The 23,325-nt window shown below is 44.9% G+C and overlaps 1 protein-coding gene across 1 annotated transcript in view; it reads right to left on the bottom strand.

Annotated features, from left to right (window-relative positions):
• The window catches only part of KIF13A (kinesin family member 13A), a 201,719-nt gene that overhangs the window by 40,009 nt on the left and 138,385 nt on the right, over positions 1-23,325 (bottom strand). The window contains exons 11-18 of the mRNA XM_029943130.1: positions 22,172-22,306; positions 19,868-19,998; positions 13,225-13,311; positions 12,948-13,114; positions 7,140-7,353; positions 2,863-3,025; positions 1,298-1,438; positions 69-218 (exon numbers count right to left, since the gene is read on the bottom strand). Of these exons, the coding sequence (XP_029798990.1) occupies positions 69-218; positions 1,298-1,438; positions 2,863-3,025; positions 7,140-7,353; positions 12,948-13,114; positions 13,225-13,311; positions 19,868-19,998; positions 22,172-22,306 (1,188 nt within the window). The remainder of the gene's footprint in view (positions 1-68; positions 219-1,297; positions 1,439-2,862; positions 3,026-7,139; positions 7,354-12,947; positions 13,115-13,224; positions 13,312-19,867; positions 19,999-22,171; positions 22,307-23,325) is intronic.

The following is a 23,325-nucleotide window of genomic DNA, read 5'->3' as shown; positions in this document are numbered from 1 at the left end:
CCACCCACCCCCACCCCTCCTTCCCCCTTCCTCGGTGCTCATCTCCTCCCAGGCTGGCTGATCCTTACCTCCCCCTGCTGGCTGATGATAGGAACTGCATACTGAAGCTTCACATCATAGAAGAGGCACTCCAAGAACACATTCGCCACGCCAATTAGGTTGTGATTCTCTTGGGCTTCATAGAAAGGGTCACCTCGTTTTCCATAGAGACGCTTTGCCTGATGGGTAGCGCAGGTGGCAGGGAGGCAAGTAGGAAACAAAACATCAACTTGAATAATATTATTTAAAACTAGCACCTAAAAATGTTTGAAGGAAGAAAGCATTTATCCAGAGAAATGAAAAAGAAGTAAAGTTACAATCATGTCCCATAAATCAAACAAAAGTCGCACATGGGAGGGGCTCGTCTTCAGTTACACCCTATCACAGCCCACCTACAGCCTTTTTCATTCCATCCCTGTGCTTTGTCTTATTTCCTTCACTGAGTCGTCTTTTCCATTACGAACACCCAAAAAATGGTTTGTGCTTTCTGAAATTATTCTTCGTAATCTCCCCAGCCATTATCACAGCTCAGGGAGCCAGAACATATGCTAATTAACACAAAACCCACGCTGGCTCAGCCGTGTGGATTTGTCACAACACTGACCAAACAGCACAGACTTAACTCTGTTCTATTTCATATCACCTGAAATGCAGCAAAAATGCAGCCAAATAAGAACATGTTATGTGTTTTCTTCATTTAGTTTCTATGTGGGGATCACATGTTTTATGACTATCTAATTTCCAACATAGAAGTTTTTTTAAGATTACTTCTACATTCCTTTTCATTTTTCCCCCTTCTTAAAAAATTTTTTTAATGATTATTTATTTTTGAGAGAGCAAGAGAGAGAGAGAGAGAGAGAGAGAGAGAAAGACAAAGCGTGAGGAGGGAGGGGCAGAGACAGAGGGAGACACAGAATCTGAAACAGGCTCGAGACTCCAAGCTGCCAGCACAGAGCTTGATGCAGGGTTCAGCTTATGTCAAATGCTTAACTGACTGAGCCACCCAGGCACCCCAACTTTTTTTTTTAAGTAGGCTCCACCCACCATGGAGACTGACACAGGGCTCAAACTCATGATCCTGAGATCAAGAGTTGGAAGCTTAAGTGACTGAACCATCCAGGTGTCCCAACATTATTTTTCTAATATTGATGTCCAAAGTGTGACTACAGAAATTCACCGCCACGCATGTGTGTGCTCTGACAGTTACACTCTGTGCTTTCAGCATGGCCTAATCTCCTTTACATTTTGTCTCTTTTACCTCCGGAATTTTTTCCTTCCATTCTTGATAAAGGTCTCTCATATCAATTAATTTATTCTCCAGCTTCTCAATGGTCCAAACTTGGGTGCTCTTTCCTTTCCTCCTCACCTGGATAGCGGGCTCGCTCACGATGGCTCCTCTCTGCAGAATGAAGGAAAACCAAAGCCAACAAACCAAATGAAACCAAATGAAAAGAAGCCTTGTTATGACTTCTTAGATTGTTACAGCAACATATATTATTACAAAGTAGCAAGTTTGAAGAAAACATATGTAGCAAGAAATGAAATTCTACCACTTAGGGAATATTCTGGCTTATTTTCAACCTTTATATGTAAACCCATGTGTGCTTTTTATTTTTATCATAATCAGAACCAAACAAAACTGTATTATTTCCTATATGATCCTCTCTCCACAGTTTTTATGTTATGATCATCTTCTTATGCTGCTGAATATTTTTCACAGACATGAGTTTTAATGGCCACACAGAAATCTATTATATGATGTACTACTGGTTTGGCCAATCAGCCTATTGTTCGACATCATGGCTCTTTCACAATTTTGCTATATGGCTTTATAAAAGGCCATTATGATAAGCATCCTTTAATGCTATCCTATAAAAAGCACATGATCATTATGAATGTTTTTTTAAAATATTTATTTATTTTTGAAAGGGGGAGGGGATGAAGGGCAGAGAATCTGAAGCGGGCTCTTTGCTGATACCAGCAAGCCTGATGCGGGGCTTGAACTCACGAACTGTGAGATCATGAGCTGAGCAGAAGTCAGATGCTTTACTAACTGAGCCACCCAGGTGCCCCTCCTTATGACTATGTCTATGACTATGGACTTAAGGTAAATTTCTCAGGGGCGCCTGGGTGGCTCAGTCGGTTAAGCTCTGGCTTCAGCTCAGGTCATGATCTCACGGTTCGTGGGTTTGAGCCCCGCATCAGGCTCTGTGCTGACAGCTAGCTCAGAGCCTGGATCCTGCTTCAGATTCTGTGTCTAAAGGACTAAAATGCAGAAAGAGTCATGAAATACTCCCTGACTTGTTTCCAGCTTGCCTGCCAGGGGGAAACATAAATGGATGAAAAATTATTTTCTTTTGAAGCTTTAAAGGAAATATTCAAGTTGAAATGACGGGAAGAGAAACTTCGGAACGACTGCAAAGAGCTGTTCTGTGCACATAAGAAAGGTATGATACAAGTCTGCCTTCCTTGCAGAACCCTTTCTTACATTGGTACCCATCCCCCCATTCCGGAAGGAGGCATTTATACCACAGAGAAAAGCAAGAGGAAGGACTTACATATATTTCTAGTTTTAACACATCTAAGGGCATATATACTGGAGGGAGGTCTATACAGGTAAAATTTTTTTTTTAATTTTTACTGCTGAAGTACAGTTGGCACACAATGTTATATTAGTAGAGAGGAGGTTCAAGAGAATAAACACTGTGGCTCACATCAGGATCTCTTCACGGATGTTCTTCAGAATGTCAGGATTGTCTGCTGTCTTACAGTATTTACTCTAGTACATTTTGCTCTCATTTTCTTTTTTTGAAACACCCTTACCTTCCTGTTGGCACTGAGGTTTGCAGCAGGGATCTGCAGCGTCACCTGGTAGTCAGTGAGTTTGCTCATTTCCTCAGCCAGGAAGTTTGCCTCCCGCACCAAGGTATTGGCTTTCACTAGCTGCTCGCGCAGTTTTGCCAGGCTTTGGCGGAAGAGCTCATCCCTGTGGGGCAGCAGAAAAGGAAACGAGAATGTCTAAAAGAAGAGGAAACTGTAATTCTGCTTCTACGTGAGTCATATTATTAGAAAGTGGTGGAAATCTCCTTTCAGGTGATGCTTTTCAAGCCTTTTTTTCCCTGTTGATGAGGAGCAAATATGTAGAGGGTCGTAACTACAAACCATGTTTTAAATTCCCTAACATCTGAAAACTTTCTTTTTCAGATTGTAATATGCTCCTGTCAAAAAACCAATAAAGGAATCCTTTAGGGAAAACAACCAATTATGACTTTTTGTGCTTCTGGGGCTGAGGGGAGGGAAGGTGGGCAGGGGGGAGAAATCTGGAGTCCCTAAGGAGAACGTGTTTCACAGGATTTCTTCAGCTGGTAAAAGGCAAGAATTCTTTCTTCAACTCCACACAGTGGCACTTCCTGATAAGCTCTTCTCCAACATTCTGACACTGAATAGGATAAAACCCTATTGTGGGTTCTCCTGGCCCCACATCTTTCGTCTCTGTAGCATCTGTTGTATTTATAACTTCTCACTTATCTGTGTAATTATTTGACCGAGCTGCAGGCACCCCAGGGGGAGAACCGGGTGCTCAAGTCCACGGTTCATTGTGGGAAGCCCCCGAACTACCCACTGAAGGAAAGGAAGAGTTCTTGTGTTTCCACAGGTGGGCGCAAAGGTAACCCAGGCTAGCAGACGGCTTACCTACCTTCTCTTCTCTACCATTCCTACACCCCTGCCCTTACTGCACAGGAAAACGAGGGGCTTGGAGCACCCAATCTCTACCCGCTTCTCATCACCTCAAAGGACGCTGTGGCGCCTGCAAACATGTTAATCAGAGTCACCTTAACACGTATGGCACACGGATCCCATCTGTCTGGTTTTTCTGGGTGATACAATTTTTTTCAGTTACCTGGGCTTGACTTTTTTCCAGCCAGCTCAGTCTTTTCTCTACAACATCCAGAAAAAAGCCTTGTGGATTTTTCCTTAGAAATATCCCCTAAATCTCTCTTACTATTGTTTTCATAACCCCTGGTAGCCTCAGAGTCCCCAGGCTCTTGCTCTGCCACCAACAGACAGTCCCGTAAACCCTGCCTGTCTCAGGCCAGCCCTCCGTCCCCAACCTCCCCTCCCACCACGGGACAACCCTGTGGGCACCTGTGTGCCCCACGTGATAGCTCTGGACTGCGCTCGCCCTGCTCCTAGCAAGTCACCTCTCAGAGCAAACAAAACAGCTTCCTCTTCTCCCCGGCTTCCCATTGTCTGCGTGCCCATCAACCTGTCCAAAATGCTCCCCGCCTTGTCTGCCCGGCCAGTGTCCACCCTTCAAACTTGCCCGAAGTCCTTGGTCCTCCGTGACGTTGCTGCAGAAGTCCTGCGACACGGGGCCTCAGCCTCCACTAACCACCAAGCACACCAAACTCCCTGCCCAAGCACACACGCACTGACCCCTGCAGAAATGTCACCCAGTCAGCCCTCACAAAGCACCTACGAAAGACACTGCCGTCCTAGGCATGGGGGACACGTCAATGAATGACGCTGCTTCCCTATCCCCGGAAGTTCTTTTCAGATCGGGGATCAATGACAGAGAGATAATTTCCTGTTACCGTTTGTAAACTTACTTTTGTGATGCAATTTTCACATATTCATAGCTTGCTCTATGATACATTGCGAGTGTGCAGAAATAATGACTACATCTCTGGTTTTTTTTGTAATGCTCACTAGCTCTTAAATAGACTTCATTTTCAGCCCCTTAACATTTACCTAGGTGTGAGTCCTTCAGTATTTCACAAGCCGTCAACACCTACTTAGGGAAGAGTCCCAGCTTCTACTAGAACAGCCCATCATGAACGACATGTTAATTTCTCCAGTGACCCTGGTGAAATCAGTCTTGTAACCATTCTCATGTCCTTGAACGACAGCCCCAAATACGATCCTTGCTACTCTCCTTCCTTTCAAGAATTTGAGCCTCAAAGAGAATCAGTCTGGAATTGAGTGGAAAAAATATGCTTAACACTTGACTGGAAAATACTATCATTAAAAACAATCCACTTTTATGGGGCACCTGGGTGGCCCAGTCAGTAAAGCACCCAACTTCGGCTCAGGTCATGATCTCACTGTTCACGAGTTTGAGCCCCGTGTTGGGCTCTGTGCCGACAGCTCAGAGCCTGGAGCCTGCTTCAGATTCTCTCTCTCTCTCTCTCTCTCTCTCTCTCTCTCTCTCTCTCTCTCTCTCTCTCTCTCCCCCTCCCCTGCTCATGTGTCTCTTTCTCAAAAATAAACATTAAAAACATTTAACAAACAAACTAAAAGCTACCTTTTCTGTTGCATCTTTCCGTTTTTGCCTTTTACAATCCTCAGTACACAAGAACTAAGGAGGGAGATAAATGGAGCATCCGTGGGTCCAATCACACCAATTACCTTCAAGCTCGCCGTTGCTTAGAGTAAAGCCACCAGTTCACAGTAAAGGCGGAAAAGGCAGCTGTTGTGAAAAAGCATGATCTGATAACCTTTGTCTCTTTTACCCAGGCACAGTAACAGATAAAGAGTAATGTGTTATGTTACAGGTAGGAGAAATCTTCATACTTTAGTATCCAAACAGATGAGCAGGAAGCTCCTGAGGAAAATGCAAAACTCTCTTCTCTGACTTTAGAACCACCAAGTGCATTACCATGGTGAGCCTGTTGTGCAGGCCAGGGCTTCCTTTTCTCCCTCTTCTTCTTCCCTGATGTGGCTCAGGTGTAAGTGTCTCACTGCTCGGGAGAGAGGCAGTGTGGCTCTGAGAATGAAGGGACCAGCCCATGAGCCGAGGCTGTGACCCGCTGCCCCAACTTACCCGCTAAATGACTCTGGGTGAACCGTTCAACCCCTCCGCCTGCTTCCTCATGTGTGAAGTGGGGTACAGAGGACAAAATACAGTAGCAGTTGTGAAGATTAAATGGATACATGTAAAGCACTGGTGCCTGGCATGTGGTGAATGCTCTGTAAACGTCAGGTGCTACTTTCATTACTCAGATTGTTATCACAGCACGGGAGTTAGTAATGGGACTAACAGATCTGGGCTCAAACGCTGGGCTCTTCAGGGACCAGGTGGGTGACTGAGGAGAGTATGTAAACTGAGCGCCCTCTCTTCAGGACAGAGATAACTGTCCCCCCGGAACAGTGCTGCTGGGAGCGTTAAATCAGCACCGCGCCTAGACTGCGGTGAGCACACACCAGAACTCAGCCATAATTTACTATTTCCTCCACCACTACCTCAGTTCTGAGAGAAACATTTAATTTATTTAATAACATTTTTTAATGTCTATTTTTGAGAGACAGAGCACAAGCAGGAAAGGGCAGAGAGAGAGGGAGACACAGAATCCGAAGCAGGCTCTAGGCTCCAAGCTGTCAGTACAGAGCATGATGTGGGACTCGAACTCACAAACCATGAGATCATGCTCTGAGCTGAAGTCGGACGCTTAACTGACTGAGCCACACCCAGGTGCCCCTGATACAAATATTTTAGTCACAAATTCATATTTAGTAGATTTCTTAACATCATAGTTGTATTTAAAGAGACTTCACAATAAGAGAAATTTAAAGTAAGACATGTTTTACGCTACAGAACAATCCCAACTTTCTCTATTTCAATACCTAACAATGGTATTCTTTTTTTATACTGTTTATATATTAAGTTGTACTTATTTTTTTAGAGACAGAGAAAGAGAGCAAGCGAGGAGGGGCAGAGGGAGAGGGAGAAAATCCCAAGCAGGCTCCGAACCCTCAGCGTGGAGCCTGATGAAGAGCTTGAACCCATAAACCAGGGGATCATGACCTGAGCGAACATCAGGAGTCAGACGCTTAACTGACTGAGCCACCCAGGCGTCCCCCTAACAATGGTACTCTAGCCTGGTGCCATTTTTACTGAAGGGTAAGGGGGGATGGTCTGTAACGCTAACATGACAGCAGACATACTGAGGATGCACAGAATCTCTGAAAGGAAAAGGCAATTGCTAAGGACCAGACACAAGACTAAGATTTCCTTCTTGTTTAGCTTGGTCCCCACTTTCACATGCCTCCCCCAAAAGCCCTGGAGCCGTGACTCGGGGTCAGCGGGGTGCTGGTCTTACCTCTCCTCGGCCCACTGGGTCACCTTCTGCTGAGCCGTCTGGCTGCTGTAGGCCAGGCGGTCGGGGCCGCTGCTCTGGGGCTGGCGCTCCGGGGACAGCTGCTGGCGGAGCTGCTCCAGCTCCCGCTCGTACATGAGCCGCTGCTCCTCCAGGGCGCTCCGCTTCTCCTCCAGGTACTGCTTCTCCAGGACCTGAACCACATTTTGCACTGGGTCTGGTGAGCCAAGAGACAAGGCGAGTTGTTTTCCGCGGGGGCCGGGACAGGGCAGCCCGTGGGGTGCTTCTCCCAGCAAGAACCGTCTCCCGGCTCAGAAGCCAGTCTTGCACGTGCCTTCCCAGGGCGGCCTGAGGGGCCCTGCCAGGTGAGCGCCTCCTGCCGCCTGTTTAATGTCCTACGTGTCAACACTCCCCACATAGACTGTGTTTCCTCAATGTGAGGAGCTCTGTTTAGGAGGATCATTAATCCACTCTAAGCAGATGGTATGGGGGTGAGCTCCTACCCACCGAGAAAAACTTCATGAAACCTAACACAGCCTCCAAGAGAGCCACACAGGATTTCGTTCCTATGGTAGTCAACTTCCATGCCCATTTGGCATTGGTTTTAGCATTCGGCCAACAGTTTATAGTTCTGATTTTAACCACAAATCTTATGACTCCTGAATTTCTATAGTGCAGGAGGGAAGGTATAGATCATCGTGTGTGTTTGCAAATACTGAGTATGCAGTCTGGCCATTTCTCAGGTACTGATATTCAAGAAGGCAATTCACTTGCAAAAAAGAAAAGAAAAGGAGAAAGAAGGGGGAGGAGGAGGGAGAATTCACTTGCAAAACTCAAAGGCTCTTTTTCACTTTCTGTTTTTGCAGACTGAGAGATCACCAACATACACGAGGTGAACAAGTATCGATAAACGCTGTTCAAAGGCCATGACCGTGGGTCGCGGGGGATGTGCTGTAGGTCGGGCTCACTGGCTGGGGCAGGACGTTAGCTTGGTAACGACCACAGACCTGGACGGTGTGGAGAAAGACTAGCACGCACTGCCCATACGTTCAAAGGAGAAAGTTACGGCCCTCTCTAAGTGAGCAGACGCTAGGGAGACAACAGGTCAGACTATCTGGATGGCAAGTAAGAAAACCACCAACATAGGAAGTATCTCCTTTGAGTACATGAGACAGAGGAGATGTGTTCTTGTTCCCAGACTGGCCTGGAGTCCATGCCCTTGCCTGTTATTCAAATAGTGACATTCATGTTATATTCCCACATCCTGACTCTCAGTTTCATCTCCAAGGTCAGCGCTGGGAAATGAAGATCACAAGAGGGTATAAAAATATCATCCAATGATGGCTATGGACGAACTTTTCCAGAAGACTCTATCTATCAATCTGTGAAATAAACACGTAAGTTATGCTAGTTTTCTACGTAAACAGTAAGAGAAAAAAGATACTATGTTAGCATAACACATAAGGTTAAGTTATATGAAACAAAAAGTAGAAAGCAATTAAAAAAACCACCAGCTGTACAGAGCACAGGTGAGTTGTTTTAATAAAAATAACGACATGGCAATAATAATTCTGCTAGCTACCAGCTACAACTCAGGGAGAGGCATGATGCCCTTTACATGCATCATCTCATGAAAGTTTTGGACTAAGGGTGGATAACATTCCCATTTTAAAGATGCCAACCTAAGGTCACAGAGCTAGTGAACAACAGAGCCAGGCTTTGAACTCAGAGCAGAGCGAACTATCTGGGGGGTGGACATCAATTTAGTAATCAACTGATACACTATTCTTACCTCTAGTGTTTCGCTCAGAACTTGGACTCTGTTTAAGAGTAGATATTAACAAAATATACTGTTCTTTGCTGATATAAAATTCTAAAATTCAGCATTTTGTCAGAGTAGAATAATTTTCTTCACAGAGTCCTGCATGGGGTCCCTAAACTATATTACTTGAAAATCTGGTGGAAAATGAACTCTTACAAATACCACACTTTTTTTTTTTGATATTTGTTTTTTGAGAACGGTGGAAGGGGCAGAGAGAAGGGACAGAGGATCTGAAGTGGGCTCTGTGCTGACAGAGGAGGGCTCGACGTGGGGCTCAAACTCATGAACTGAGAGATCACAACATGAGCCTAAGTCACACGCTCAACCGACTGAGCCACCCCAGTGTTCCCCAAAATACCAAACTCTTAAGCAAAACCAGATCATGGGAAGAGAAGACCTCTTCCATGGAGCTGGACATCCATGTATTCCAAAGCATCTGAACTTCTGACCTAGTCCTGTAATTTATGAAACACATATGAACAATATGGTAAACAAGAAGTCTGAAGAAATTTTAAACATAAGGGATAGAAAAGAAAAGTTCTCTCAGAATTTTTAAAAAGCGCATTTCTCAAACTATACATGTTTTTTCTCTTTCAGGCTCTAGGTTTACAAAAGGAAGCACAAGTTCCTCACCATCCATTTATACTTACGTGGAGCCTGATTTTCAAGAGCCCTATGTTAGTGTCCATGAATCTTTGTCAGCGGCAGAACATTGGAAAACACAATGTTTTAGAAAATTCTAGGATTTTGGCTAAAAGACACTGGCTCAGATAGGTAATACTCATTTCTCCTTGCTAGTCAGAGGTGTGTAGAAAAACACATGGTCCCAAATGGCTGAGGCAGAGCGGATCTACCCTGGGCTAATGCCAAGGTCATGTGACCACGGTTGCTTTAAACTGCTTAGTAGGAAACACCCCTACTAGTTGCCGGGCTTCATCACCAGCCACAAACCAACAAGCAGATACAGAAGAGAGAGCGACTCAAAGCATGCATCCCCTGAGCCTGCCACAGTCCAGGCCAGCACGGCCTGCCCCAGGACTCTGGACAGACCACGCCCCCCAGGGCCAAGGCAGAGATACAGGGGCTGATGTTTCTGTCTATCTTTCCTTTTTTAAGCCTTGATCTCAATACAAGTCTGGAAATACCTGTAAATACTCTGAACCCTGGGGAAGTACCCATTATGGTCCACAGATGCCAAGTCTCCTTCTACTCTTGATTCCACTGAATTGGATTCCACGATTTATTTTAGAAATTTGAAAATACATCAATCTACTCTTAATGCAGGTAAATCTGCATCTGCGAGTACAATGCCCTGAGCTGCCGTGCTGTCCACAGTCATAAAGCCATTAGTCACCGTATCAATAGTACCAATCACACTTTTGTGCCGTTGGATGCATAAGGGAGAGAATGTCCACCAGATTTTAACCAATGGGAGGGCAATGGAGTTGGGACATGGGGAGGAAGGGGTCACAATTTAAAATTTTTTTCCTGTTTTTTATTTTATTTTTGAGAGACAGAGAGAGACAGCATGAGCAGGGGAAGGTCAGCAGAATCCGAAACAGGCTCCAGGCTCTGAGCTGTCAGCACAGAGCCCGACGCAGGGCTCGAACCCACGAACCGTGAGATCATGACCTGAGCCGAAGCCGGATGCTCAACCGAGCCACCTAGGCGCCCCAAGGGGTCGCAGTTTAAAAGGGCACATTCCTCAATCAGGAATTCATCAGAGTAAAACACTTCAGCTTCTTCCCAATCATGTTAGAGTTTTGCCAAAGCACGTAGCACAAGCATCTGTCAGCAGCGCCGCTAAGAGCCACTCAAATTCCCCCATGCTAACGTCACAACCAGTTAAAACCTCTATCCCAGTGTTTGTGAAGGAGCTTCGTCTGAAACCACATGAGCGGGAAGAGAATCTTCAAATACGACCACCAGGGGGATGACCACCAGGCAGACAGGCTGATCAGCGGGAAACCACCTGGCGGTAGAGGGGTATTTCATGAACACCACTGGGCCCCGGCATCTCGCAACTGAGTCAGAGCACATCCCTGCGTGGACGTGGGCGACGGGTGGGGGGGGGGGAACCATTACTTTTAAATAGACAAAATCAACACTGGAGAACAAGGCTTGATCTGGATACAAATGGGGAAGTCATGTTAACACCATGAGCCAGGTCACTGGTGACTGATTGGTTTGGCTAGGAGGATTGGAGGAATTAACGAATACTTCCTAATGCTCATCTGTTATTCAGGGGTTTAAGATAAATATGATAGGAAGGTAGTGATTGAATAAAACTAGAAATCTATGATGTGGGACAATAGAGGATTCCGTTGCTACCCCAAGACACCCCGCAGTTGGAGAACAGAGACTTCTGGAATTCTGTCGTCTCCTGTAGAGAAATAAGGTTCTTCCAATGGGCGTTCCTGCACCTGGAGTTTGGAGCCCACGCCCTCCTGTCACACCCTGTATCCATCCAGGCTTCTAAAAATTACTCACGGGAGACTTGTTGCTCAGGCACGTTGTAAAATGGCCCATCATGTGATTCTGATGTCGGAACATCACTCTGGAATGTCTTTTGGGATCCCTCCCAACGGGGTGAGCAAGGAGCAGAGGGACTGGCTCCCCAGCTACGCCCTATGGGGCAGCGCCCAAGGCCCTAGCAGCTAATCTGCGCCCCCAATCTCACTGGTGTTCTCTTGTGTTATTGTTCTACGCTCTTCACATGAATGCATCGCACTTGTTTTTCAATCTAGCCTTTTCTTCATACTTCATTTGTATAACTGAAAAGAGGGAGTCCTTGGGGCTAAAAATCCAGAGATCTAAAGGTCAGAGTCTTTATCGCGGCCACAGAATTCCCAACCTGACGCGCCACAGATCGGACCAATGTTCTCCAGCCACGCTCACACTCTTCTCGGATAGGCTGTTCAAAGACGGAGCGCGGAAGTAAACGTTTCAGGGGAGAGCCCGCCTGGGAAAGCGCGGCGCTCCCTGCGCCGCGGCCGGCAGAGGCTCCTGGAGGTCCTCCCTGGTTCCAGTTAGGGACGATCCTCAGGTATTCAAAGCACAGCTGAATGGGACCGTGAGATCGGACAAAGTCCAGAAACGAACTTTCTCATCTCCGATGCCCCTGAATGTAGTCTCAACTATATTTCCTTGTTGAATAGTCAAATAGTTCTGGTCTGAGAAATCCTGTCCTGTGCCTGGTAAGAGACAAATTTCCCATCCTGTTGCTAGTTCCAGGCACAAGCCAGGAGATGAGAAGACTGAGAGATGGGAAGTGAAGGGGCACATTTATCAAAGAGCCACCAAGGACAGAATGTGGTATGGATTTCACTGAATGCATGTTAAGTGTGTATGAAGAGGGAAAGGATTTCCTTTTAGATACAGAGAAGAATTTTTAAACAAACGTTGAAAACTTTCTGGAACAAGGGATGTAGCAATGATGCTTTAAGGAAAGTCTCTTCCTTTAAGGTCTGAGACAGGCTAATGTGTAGGTCAAGCAAAGGGCCTACAAAGCCTAGGACTGTCATTTCTGTAAAAGCCACCTGGGCTTACTAAGTAAGCCTCTTTGGTGGTATAATTTCCAACTGAGTTTACAGCAAAATATTGTAACCTTTATTTATCCATTCGATTCTATTTGAAATTCTTGGGTTTGTACTCCGCTGGGGAATTTTGTGTTCTGAAGGATTCAGAAAGGACGAGCCTGGTAATGGGGGACTTGAAAAGGGATTCCACCATAGTCCTTCTGGACTCGATGGCCATGACTGGCTTGGGAACAAGGGACTCAAAAAAGGAACCGCCCACTCCTTGGTTACACTTGAGGGAGCAAACCAGGCCCTGGGATACTTCACGAGCCCTTCCCCAGGGGCCTCTGTAAGAAATTAGCAATTTTATGTGGCTACCCTTCAGAGTGATACTTTAAGTAAGGGCATCCGTCGATGAAGAGTGTGGGACAGGAGTGCCCAGGACGGAGGAATCCGAGGGGGGCGCCTCACCATTGCTGTTCAGCGTTTTCATGATAACCTCCATCTGCGCAAATTCATAGTTGTAGTCTGGTTCCGAGGATGCTTCACTGGCTGCGTCCAGGTCATGCTCCGGGGGGCCGGCTTCCTTTTCAAAGTCTTTCAACCAGTCTCGCCGTTTCCTCTTAGGTAAGTTAATTCTGTGGGGTTTTCCACCATTAGAGAAAAGTGACTTGTTTTATATTCAGGTAACAGTAAAAAAAAAAAAAAAAAAAAAAAGTGAAAGTATCAGGGAACCCAAAGAGGTTACCTAAAAAAGTGGTTGTTTCCCCAGAGGATTCTATCGCCGTGCCACAGCTGGGTGGTGCTGCACACAAGGGTACCGTTTACACAGGACCTGAAAGAACACCAGGGGACAGGTCAGCTCCGTGGGAAAGAGCACAAATCCTGGACCCGGTAGCCCAAGAGATAAATGGAGGAGTTTCTCTCAACAGACGTATTCTACTAATATCAAAAGAAGGAATAGCATTACAACCACCATCAACACACGTGATCAAAACACAAGATGATCGGGGGCACCTGGGTGGCTCAGTTGGTCAAGCGTCCAACTTTGGTTCAGGTCTCGGTTTGTGAGTTCAAGCCCCACGACGGGCTCTGCGCTGAGAGTGCAGAGCCTGCTTTGGGTCCTCTGTCCCGTTCTCTGCCCCTCCTGCCCCCTCTCTCTCAACAAATAAACATTAATAAAAACAAAACCCAAAAACACAATGATGGTCAAGGGCAGCCAGGATTCCTCAAAGACAGACAACTTGGCATGATGTGCTCCAGATTCCAGGTGGAAAAATACACGGGAATGCCTATGGAATATTCTTGTCCAAATCTGAACTGAACCTGATCAAGCTGTTTTATCGAAATGCCAATTGAGGAAATACAGAAGGTGGTGGAAGAAGATAAATAATGCCACGGGGACACAACGAGCAAAATGCTGACGACAGAAAACAACCAGGCACCTTCACCAAATAATATGCAAGGAAAAGGGGGCGGGAACAGAGTGAGGAGGAACCCAGAGGCTAAAAGAGACCTAACAGCCAATGACAATGCTTGAATCTTATTTGATACTGATTTCAAGAAACAACTGAAAAGGAACATTTCTGATACCTTTGGGGAGATCTGAACACGGACTCGGTATATGAAAATTAGTAAGGAATTATTGTTAATTATTTGGGTGTGATGGAATTGAGGCTCAAGAATACTTGTTATTTAGAAATACAAACTGAGGGGCGTCTGGGTGGCTCAGTCAGGTAAGCATCTCTCTTCGGCTCAGGTCATAATCTCACGGTTCATGGGTTTGAGCCCCGCGTTGGGCTCCGTGCTGACAGCTCAGAGCCTGGAGCCTGCTTCAGATTCTGTGTCTCCCTCTCTATGTCCATCCCCTTTCATGCTGCCCTTCTCTCTCTCTCTCAAAAATAAATAAAACATAAAAAAAAATAAAGAAATACAAGCTGAGACATTTATGTATACAAAGTTATAATATCTAGAATTTGCTTTAAAATAACCCAGAAGGGAAGGAGGGGGAGATTTGGAGGATATAGAAATAAAAGCAAAACTGTCTGCAAGGTGCTTGTTTCTGAAGTGGAATGAGGGATATACAGGGGTTCAACATACTCTTTTTTCTACTTTATATGTCTGAAGTTTTCCATAATAAAAACTTGGGGAAAACAAACAAACAAAAAAGAATACAGGTTTAAATCCTAAATAGCTACTGAACAATTTGTAAAAATAAGACAACCAGCCGGAGATGGGGGAAAGGATCCCGAGTCTCTGTTTACCGCACGAGTCGCATCTTAGGTCACACGCACAGTGGCTCCGGCTTGTGCTGGCCTGTGCATCCAGGGGACACCTGGAGCTGGGCTCCCCGAGGCACAGGTTCCCTCACCTTGCAGCTCGGCTGCAGCTTCTAGGGTAGAGATGGCTATGGATAACTCCCTACAGGCAGATTTCATAGGATTCCCTGCTGATCAGAGATCTCATCAACTCCTCCTCTAACACCAGTTAAAGCCTTGCCCTGTGACTTTTCTTAGGGGGAGAGGAAAGGCCCTCCAGAGTTTTTAGTGCAGATAATTTTTTTAATGTGTATTTATTTATTTATTTTGAGAGAGAGAGAGAGCGAGAGAGGATCCCAGGCAGGGTCTGGGCTGTCAGCCCAGAGCCCCTTGGGGCTTGATCTCAAGAACCCTGAGATCATGACCTGAGCTGAGATCAAAAGTTGGATGCTTACCCGGCTGATGGATACCCCTAGGGTCCTTATACACGTTTCCTTCATCTAAAAAAGAGATTTGGGGGGTGGGGAGCCTGTGAGGATCAGTCAGTTAAGTATCTAACTTTTGGTTTCAGATCAGGTCATGATGTCATAGTTTCATGAGTTCAAGCCCTGCGTCAGGCTCCGTGCTGTCAGTACAGAGCCTGTGTGGGATTTTCTCTCTCTCCCTCTCTCTTCCTGACCCTCCCCCACTCACACTGCCTCTGTCTCTCTCAAATAAATAAACTTGAAAAAAAAAAAACCTGAGTCATCCAGGAGGTACCTGAGTGGCTCAGTTGGTTGAGTGTCTGACCAGCTCAGGTCATGATCTAACGGTTTGTGAGTTTGAGCCCCACTTTGGGCTCTCTGCTGTCGTGTAGAGCCTGCTTCAGATCCTCTGACCCCTGCCTGTCTGTGCCCTTCCCCTGCTTATGTGTGCACTCTCAAAAGAGAAATATTAAAAAAGAGAGAGATTTTGCTGGTATTTAAGAAAAAAATTAGGAGGATAATTAATTAATTAAAGTTTAATTTGCTAAAGAACTGTAAGGTGAAGTTTCATGGAGAAAAAGAATGACTATTATTCAGAGTTTTAATTTTTCAATAAATTCATTTTCTCATACAATGTCATTATCTGGCTCCTAATCTTGACCAGACTCTCTAGCTCAAGAATTACAGAATAAGGAGAACTCACATTGGAAAATAATCCTCTCTTTGCAGTAATATTTCAACTATGGGGGCTAAGTTTTTATTGATAAAAATACCCAGGAAATACCATCGCATACGTTTTTAATTGGTCACGCACAAACATGATAAAACTTTGGTGTGTATATATTATTATTTTTTGAGAGAGCATGGGGGAGGGGCAGAGAGAGAATCCCAAGTGGGCTCCACACTGACAGTGCAGAGCCCAACGTGGGGCTTGATCCCACAAATTCTGAGATCATGACCTGAGCCAAGAAAAAGAGTCAGATGCTCAACCAACTGAGCCACCTGACTCAGGTGCCCTGGTGGGTATATTTTACACTAACATGCTCCCTTTATTCTTGCCACTGAAAATGACTCTCAATGCTAACTCAGGCTTCAAAGGTCTGTGTCCATCTAATTAGAATAGACTACTTTATTCAGCTGAGAAAAGTGGAAAATGAGATCAGAACACATATATACATATATGTATGTCTATAGGTAGACACATATTCTTGCCGGAAGGATGAGGAGAAGTTGTTTTGGGGGGGTAATTTTTAATAGAATCCTTACCTCTTCTAACCTAAAAGACAAACATTCATTAGTCAGTTTACAAGAAAAACACTTGCCCAGTTTATTGAGATATCTAAATAGTCTAATATATGCAGGTATATAGATAGATACCCACACCTATTTATCTATAATCTAAATTCTAGGAAGAGAAGTATGATAAAGTGAAATTTGTCACACGGTGTCCCTTGTTATTTTAAACTCTGAACTATAACTTAAAAATTCAGTTCCTCATCTTCATTACCCATACTTTAATACACAAGAGCACCAAAATGGTCTTCGCAGATACAGAACCTTCCCATTATCGCAGAAAGTTCGGCTGGGCAGTGTTGTTCTAGAATAAAACTAAAAAGTTCCAGAGCAAATGAGAGAGGAATATAGTAAACTCTGTCTTTCTTATTTATTGCTAACTTTTGGGATCATTTGTATATGTGAGGGACCCATGTACAGGTGTACACACACTTCATTTGTTGTTGTTGTTTATTTTTGAGAGAGAGAAAGAGAGGGCACGCGTAAGCAGGAGAGGTGCAGAGAGAGGGGGAGACACACAATCTGAGGCAAACTCCAGGCTCTGAGCTGTCAGCACAGAGCCCGATGCGGGGCTTGAACTCGCAGACTGTAAGACCTGAGCTGAAGTGGGATATTTAACCTACTGAGCTACCCAGGTGCCCCCCGCTTTTTTTTTCATGTTTATTTATTTTTGAGAGAGAGAGAGCGAGCATACACACTCACTTTGAACACACATACAAACATCACTTTGACTTACAGTATGCTCTTATTACAATAATACAAAGAAAAAGCTACGGAAATTGTCTGGTTTGGTAATGTACCCCACCAAGAAATTAGTATTACAAAGGAATTTCTAGTTGGACACATGCCTGGGCATTTGTCAAGAAGCAAGTATGAAATGTCTTTGCAGCAAGCTGTGCCCCCGACCCGGGCCCCGAGACTCTTCCGGGTCAGCTCCCTCTGAAGCCGACCCACCTAGGGAATCAAGTGCTCGAGGAAGCCGAGTTCTCAGCACGTAGGACAACCTGTTGGGCGGCAGCCCCCACCACTTCAGAGACACAACTTTCAAATAAAGACCGTAAGGAAAACTCAAATTATTAAAGGCACCCAACGGAGTACAAAAAAGACTACCAATCCAGACCAGGCTGACCAAAACCAGGACTTTCTAAACTTCCACAGTAAAAACACAGTACAACAGGTGGGCAGCAGGTGAGATGTGACTGAAGAGAGACAGTGGACGTGAGAGAAGATTTGAAGACACAGAGACTATCCCTCACCCATGTCCCTCTCTTGCTCTGTCTCCAACTCCATGTTCATCTCCACAGCCAAGCCTCTCAGCCTGCTCCCCCAGCCCCCATTCTCTTCCTCGCATTCTTCCTTCCGTACCCGTGGTACATGGTACCTCAACATCCCAAGGTTGCTAATGTCTTCCAAAATGCCACATCCAACAGAAGCTTTTAACTATTTTGACCTCTTCTTCCTTAACATTTTCTCTTCCCTTGGCGGCCATCATGTCATGGCTTCTCTGCCTCCCTGTCTCAGCCTCCTCCAGGCTCCATGGACCACCCCTAAAACACTGGTCTACTCCTTCCACTATGCACTCTGGATCCACTTTGAAGACAGGTGACACCACTAATGGCCAGTTCTACATTGTTGGTGTAACTCTACATCCCTAAATTCAACATCCTACCGGATACATCCACGCTGATATCCCAAGGACACCTCAAATTCACAGGATCCCACCTGAATCCAAAACCACTCATGACAGTGAGTCATGACTCCAACCTGCCCTTCCTTTTGTACTCCTTTTTCTGGATTAGTACCTCTGCTGTTTATCTAGTCTCCTGAGACAGTAACCTGGAGCCATTGCTGACTTCACCTTTTCTTCTACTGATGGACTCCCCATGCTGTCCCTGAGCACATCGCTAAGCCTGGCTGACTCTCAAATAATTCTCAAGTACATTTTGTCCATCACGTCTTCTGCCACTTGCTGTGTTCCCATGACAATATCATAATAATATCCTAACGGATCTCCAGTCCTGCAAACCCACACATTTCCACAGTGATCACTTCTGCAGGAAGAAGCACCTATCTTCCCGTATAATCACCGTTGTTTCTACATGTTCTCCTCCCATGGGCTTTGAGTCCCTATACTTGGCCATTCCATGCACAGAGCCTAGAACAAACCCTGAAGAAATGCACCTCTACCCTGAGGTAGGAGAGGACATTAGAATTGGATGAAGAGCAGAATAAAACAACATGGTGCTAGAATGGGATATGAGGAAATTTGATTAAAGATATTTGTAGATATAGTGTTGAGAGTATATGATCTATTCACACTGTTCGCCTTTTTATTTCTTTTTAAATTGTTTTTAATGTTTATTTTTCAGAGAGAGTGTGTGTGTGTGAGTGGGGGATGGGCAGAGAGAGAGGGAGACACAGAATCCAAAGCAGGCTCCAGATGGGGCTTGAACTCGTGAACCACAAATCATGACTTGAGCCGAAGTTGGACACTTAACGAAGTGAGCCACCCAGATGCCCCTGTACACTTTAAATATATATAATTTTGTCAATTAAAAACCAGAATATTTTAAAAATCTGAAGTTTCTAATATATGGGGATACAGCATAAGACTAAAGACTAAACTGAACTTAGAATAAGTAAAAATTAAGGAATAATATCATTTCTCCATTAAATATCTTATTATATCAGGGTAACACAAGACCTCTGAGCTTTCATGAATCTCCTATGCCATTACTGTCTCAGTTTGTCATCACTTAGAAATTGATATGGACAGTATTAAATGAATACTTTGAAATGAGTGTTAGCATTTCATCATAAAAATGAGTATCTGATTAAAATATTTGTGTGTTAATGAATATTGGGATAGGGCTTCATATAAACTTTATACTTGATTGTAAAATAGTTTAACACAGTATTTAATAGAAATTCAAAAATAAATATACTATCCTGTCAATTCTCAAATTTTGCATATAATAGTCTGGGTTAGGAATTTTTCATACAATGGAGTTATCTGATCAACTGCTTTCTATATAATGGATTACACTGAGTAACAACTAAATTTAATACTCGTATGTTTTAGGCACTGAGCCAAAGCCGACTGATGGATGTTCAGTGCACCATTAGCCCTATTTACCACAGGAGGAGTCTGAAGTGTAGATAAAAGGACCTCATGTAAGGTAACCCCGCCAGTCAAGGCAGAACTGGCCATCATCCCAAAGCTGATGCTCTAAAGGTAGCTACACAACTCCCTACAACCAGAAAGAATATCCCCGCGAACCCAATGACGTCTTAACTTTGAAGTAGCTGAGCAAACAGAGGGCGTTTCTGAAAATCAGGCTCACAGGTATGTTAAGGCGCCATTGACTTTCCTTACCTTGCATTTTCTTTTGGAGTGAGAGTGACGTCACCATCAGACGCAATGTCGATCTCACAGTGCTCCGGCTGTATTCCGATGCCGAAGAGCTGGATGTCCTGGGACGTGTCTGCGCCCACCCGGGTGTGGTCCTAGTGACAGGTTATGGAAAACGGGAAAACATCTCTACTTACAAGAAGCTCAACACAAATTTATCACAATTTGAATAATCCAAGAGCATGACAATATTAAATGAATCAGATGGGAGGTGCAAGGTATCTGGGGTACTGTAAGTCAAATCTTATACTACGTTTGTATCTATTTATTTTAGATTTACTAATTTATTTTTGAGACAAAGACGGTGAGAGAGAGAGAGAGCAAGCAGGGGAGGAGCAGAGAGAGAGAGGGAGAGAGGGAGGGAGAGAATCCCCAGCAGGCTCTGCACTGTCAGCATAGAGCCTGATGTGGGGCTCGAACTCATGAACCATGAGATAATGACCTGAGCCAAAATTAAGAGTCAGACACTTAACCAACTGAGCCACCCACACACCCGTATTTTAAATTTGAGAGCGAGTTTGAGTAAATGAGCAGGGGAGGGGGGAGGGGGAAAGGAGAAGGAGAGTGGGGGGGGGCGGGGAGAGAGAAAGAGAGAGAGAGAGAGAGAGAGAGAGAGAGAGAGAGAGAGAATATCTCAAGCAAGCTCCATGCGCAGTGCAGAGCCTGACCCAGGGCTCAATCCCAGGATCCTGGGATCACGACCGGAGCCCAAATTGAGAATCGGATGCTTAAACGACTGAGCCCTGAGGCGCCCTAGTAGCTGAGTGTTGAATACCAATCTTGCATCGAGTATGGACATCTGTGAGCTACAGAATATACAGATGAGCAGAAATTCAAGTACCTCAAACCCTGGAGTTCTGAGGATTATGACTCCTAGGGAGGCAGTCCACTGCTTGCCTCTTTGTTTTTTCTATTGTTCCAAACATCCCTGAGTCACCATGATAGTAATATTTCCCTATTCAACAGAAAGGCTTGGTCTTTCAAAATTAGGATTTTGGACACAATTCCTTCCGCCTTACTCATGTTCTAAACAGACAGATCTTAAGTCCATTAGTGGGCTTAGTAAGTCAAGGGCCATTTGCCCCATACTTAAGTCTCTGGGAAAATTACAATAAAAAGGAGGAGGGAACACTGAGGCTCCTTTCTTCAATGCAGCCTTATTTTTCATTGCATTTTTTATATTAACTAGGCAGATCAGAATCTTTGACAAGGCACGTACTTAACTTTTTGCAAGTGGGTAATAGCTCTGCATTTAGAGGACCCAATATGTGGACAGTTACGTAAGCTGCCTTCAAGTCTCCAGGTCCCTAATCCTTGAGAGTTACGTGCTGCCACATATATTTATATACTACCATTGTGTGTGTGTGTGTGTGTGTGTGTGTGTGTGTGTGTGTGTGTACATACTAAAAATGTCCTGGGGTGCCTGGGTGGCTAGGTAGGTTGGGCATCTGACTTCGGCTCAGGTCATGATCTCAGGTTCATGGGTTTGAGCTCTGCATCAGGCTCTGTGCTAACAGCTCAGAGCCTGGAGCCTGCTTCAGATTCTGTGTCTCCCTCCCTCTCTGCCTCTCCTCTGCTCATGTTCTCTCTCTCTCTCAAAAATAAATAAACATTAAAAAAATTATTAAAATGTCCTATGTCTTTTGGGGTACCCCATATCAGTGTCTATCAGGTACTCTATTTCAAACAGATGTCTCATTTCTCACTTTAACAAGCCAGCATTTCCAAAAGTGTGGTCTGACAGAGAAAGATAAACACTGTATGGTTTTGCTTTATGTGGAATCTAAAAAAAAACAAATAAGCAAACAAAGAAAAAGCAGAAGCAGACCCATAAACACAGAACAAACTGAAGGTTCCGTAAGGGAGGTTTTCACTCTCAACGGTAACCTGACTACACTAATGAGTCAATGAGGGCTCTTTCAATGAGGGCTAAGTTGGATTCAAAAAGCAAAATCAGGGGCCTCGGGGGGGCTCAGTCAGTTGCACATTTGACTTCGGTTCAGGTCCAGATCTCATGGTTCATGGGTTTGAGCCCCACATCAGGCTATGTGCTGACAGCTCAGAGCCCGAAGCCTGCCTCGGATTCTGTGTCTCCCTCTCTCTCTCTGCTCCTCGCCCACTCACGCTCTGTCTCTGTCTCTCAAAAATAAATAAAATGTTCAAAAAATGTTCAAAAAACAAAATCATGGGTACAGGAGCCCAGATTCCAATGGAGGTGATACATGAAAGCATCAGGATCACAGCTAAGTGTTTCTATAACTCTCCTACCTTTAAATAGTAAACCAGAAGTTCGTTAAGAGCAGGGTCTGCATTCAGGTTGACCAAGTAGCACTTGTCATCGCCCACCTTGATGCCCGACGTCTCCAGGGAAATGCCCATGCTTTCGAGCTGTCGCTGTCGCTCCTGGGCACAAAGACAGACAAAAACAGGGGACTCTGTTTGTTGCTCTGCTCACAAGATGAATCCATGGAAAGTTTAAGTCACTTTTTCTGGGGACAATGCTAATGAAATCACACGTTACAACCACGTTTACGGAGTCTCTAAAATGCGTGACATCTTGTGTCCATGTTAAAAAGGTGCTAAGAGGGAGCCAGATGTCACCTTCCCTTTATGGGGTTTACAGTCTAGCTGAGGGGATAACCCATGTACTAAATCAGATGAGGGGAGCCCTGGGCCACTGGGGAGGAACAATGTACTATGGAGTTTCCAAGGAGGGAGCCGTGATGGGTTCAGAGACCAGGAAAGGCTCCAGGAAAAGCGTACATGTGAGAGGTCTCTTGAAGTGCAGGAAGCACTTCCCAGGAAGAAATGGAGAAGAGTGGTAAGAGCAGGTGTTGTAACGGAAGGGCCCAGGAAAGCACCGGAAAGACTGGGCGTATTGCACGATTTCAGGTGGTAAGAACCCTAGTCAATGTGGGAAAGTCATGGGAGATGGGGAGGGGGGAGCAGGTTGGTTCCTTACTGCATAGAGCCTTCAGTTCATTCATTCATTAACTCACTCACTCATTCATTCATTCATTCATTCATTCAAGAAATATTTAAGTATCAGGTACTGATCTAGTGCTGGGAATACAACACCAAGCAAAACAAAGTCCCACGAGAAACATATAAGCAAAAGGCTTGACTAGGTCCCAGTTACTACTTTCAAGCTACCAGGCTGGGATGGGCCAGTATTTCCAAGCAGCCAGTGAGATTAAAATGCTCACGAAATGTATAGTGTAGACTCATAAAGCCCACACATGCACACACAGGTGCAGAATTAGCCCTTGCCTTATACTGTTTCTCAGGTAGAGTTCATACGGCATTTTCTTACAAGTGCAAAGAACTGAATACATCAGGGGGAAAACCCATGACGAGCTCTAGGGTATAAATTCTCTGCCAGCCGGGTCGCCTGCTTTTCCGGGTGATCTAAAATCACAAAA

This window comes from Suricata suricatta, chromosome 7 (assembly GCF_006229205.1).
Source record: "Suricata suricatta isolate VVHF042 chromosome 7, meerkat_22Aug2017_6uvM2_HiC, whole genome shotgun sequence".
Classification (NCBI taxonomy): Eukaryota; Metazoa; Chordata; class Mammalia; order Carnivora; family Herpestidae; genus Suricata; species Suricata suricatta.
This window is presented reverse-complemented; position numbering and strand designations above follow the sequence as displayed.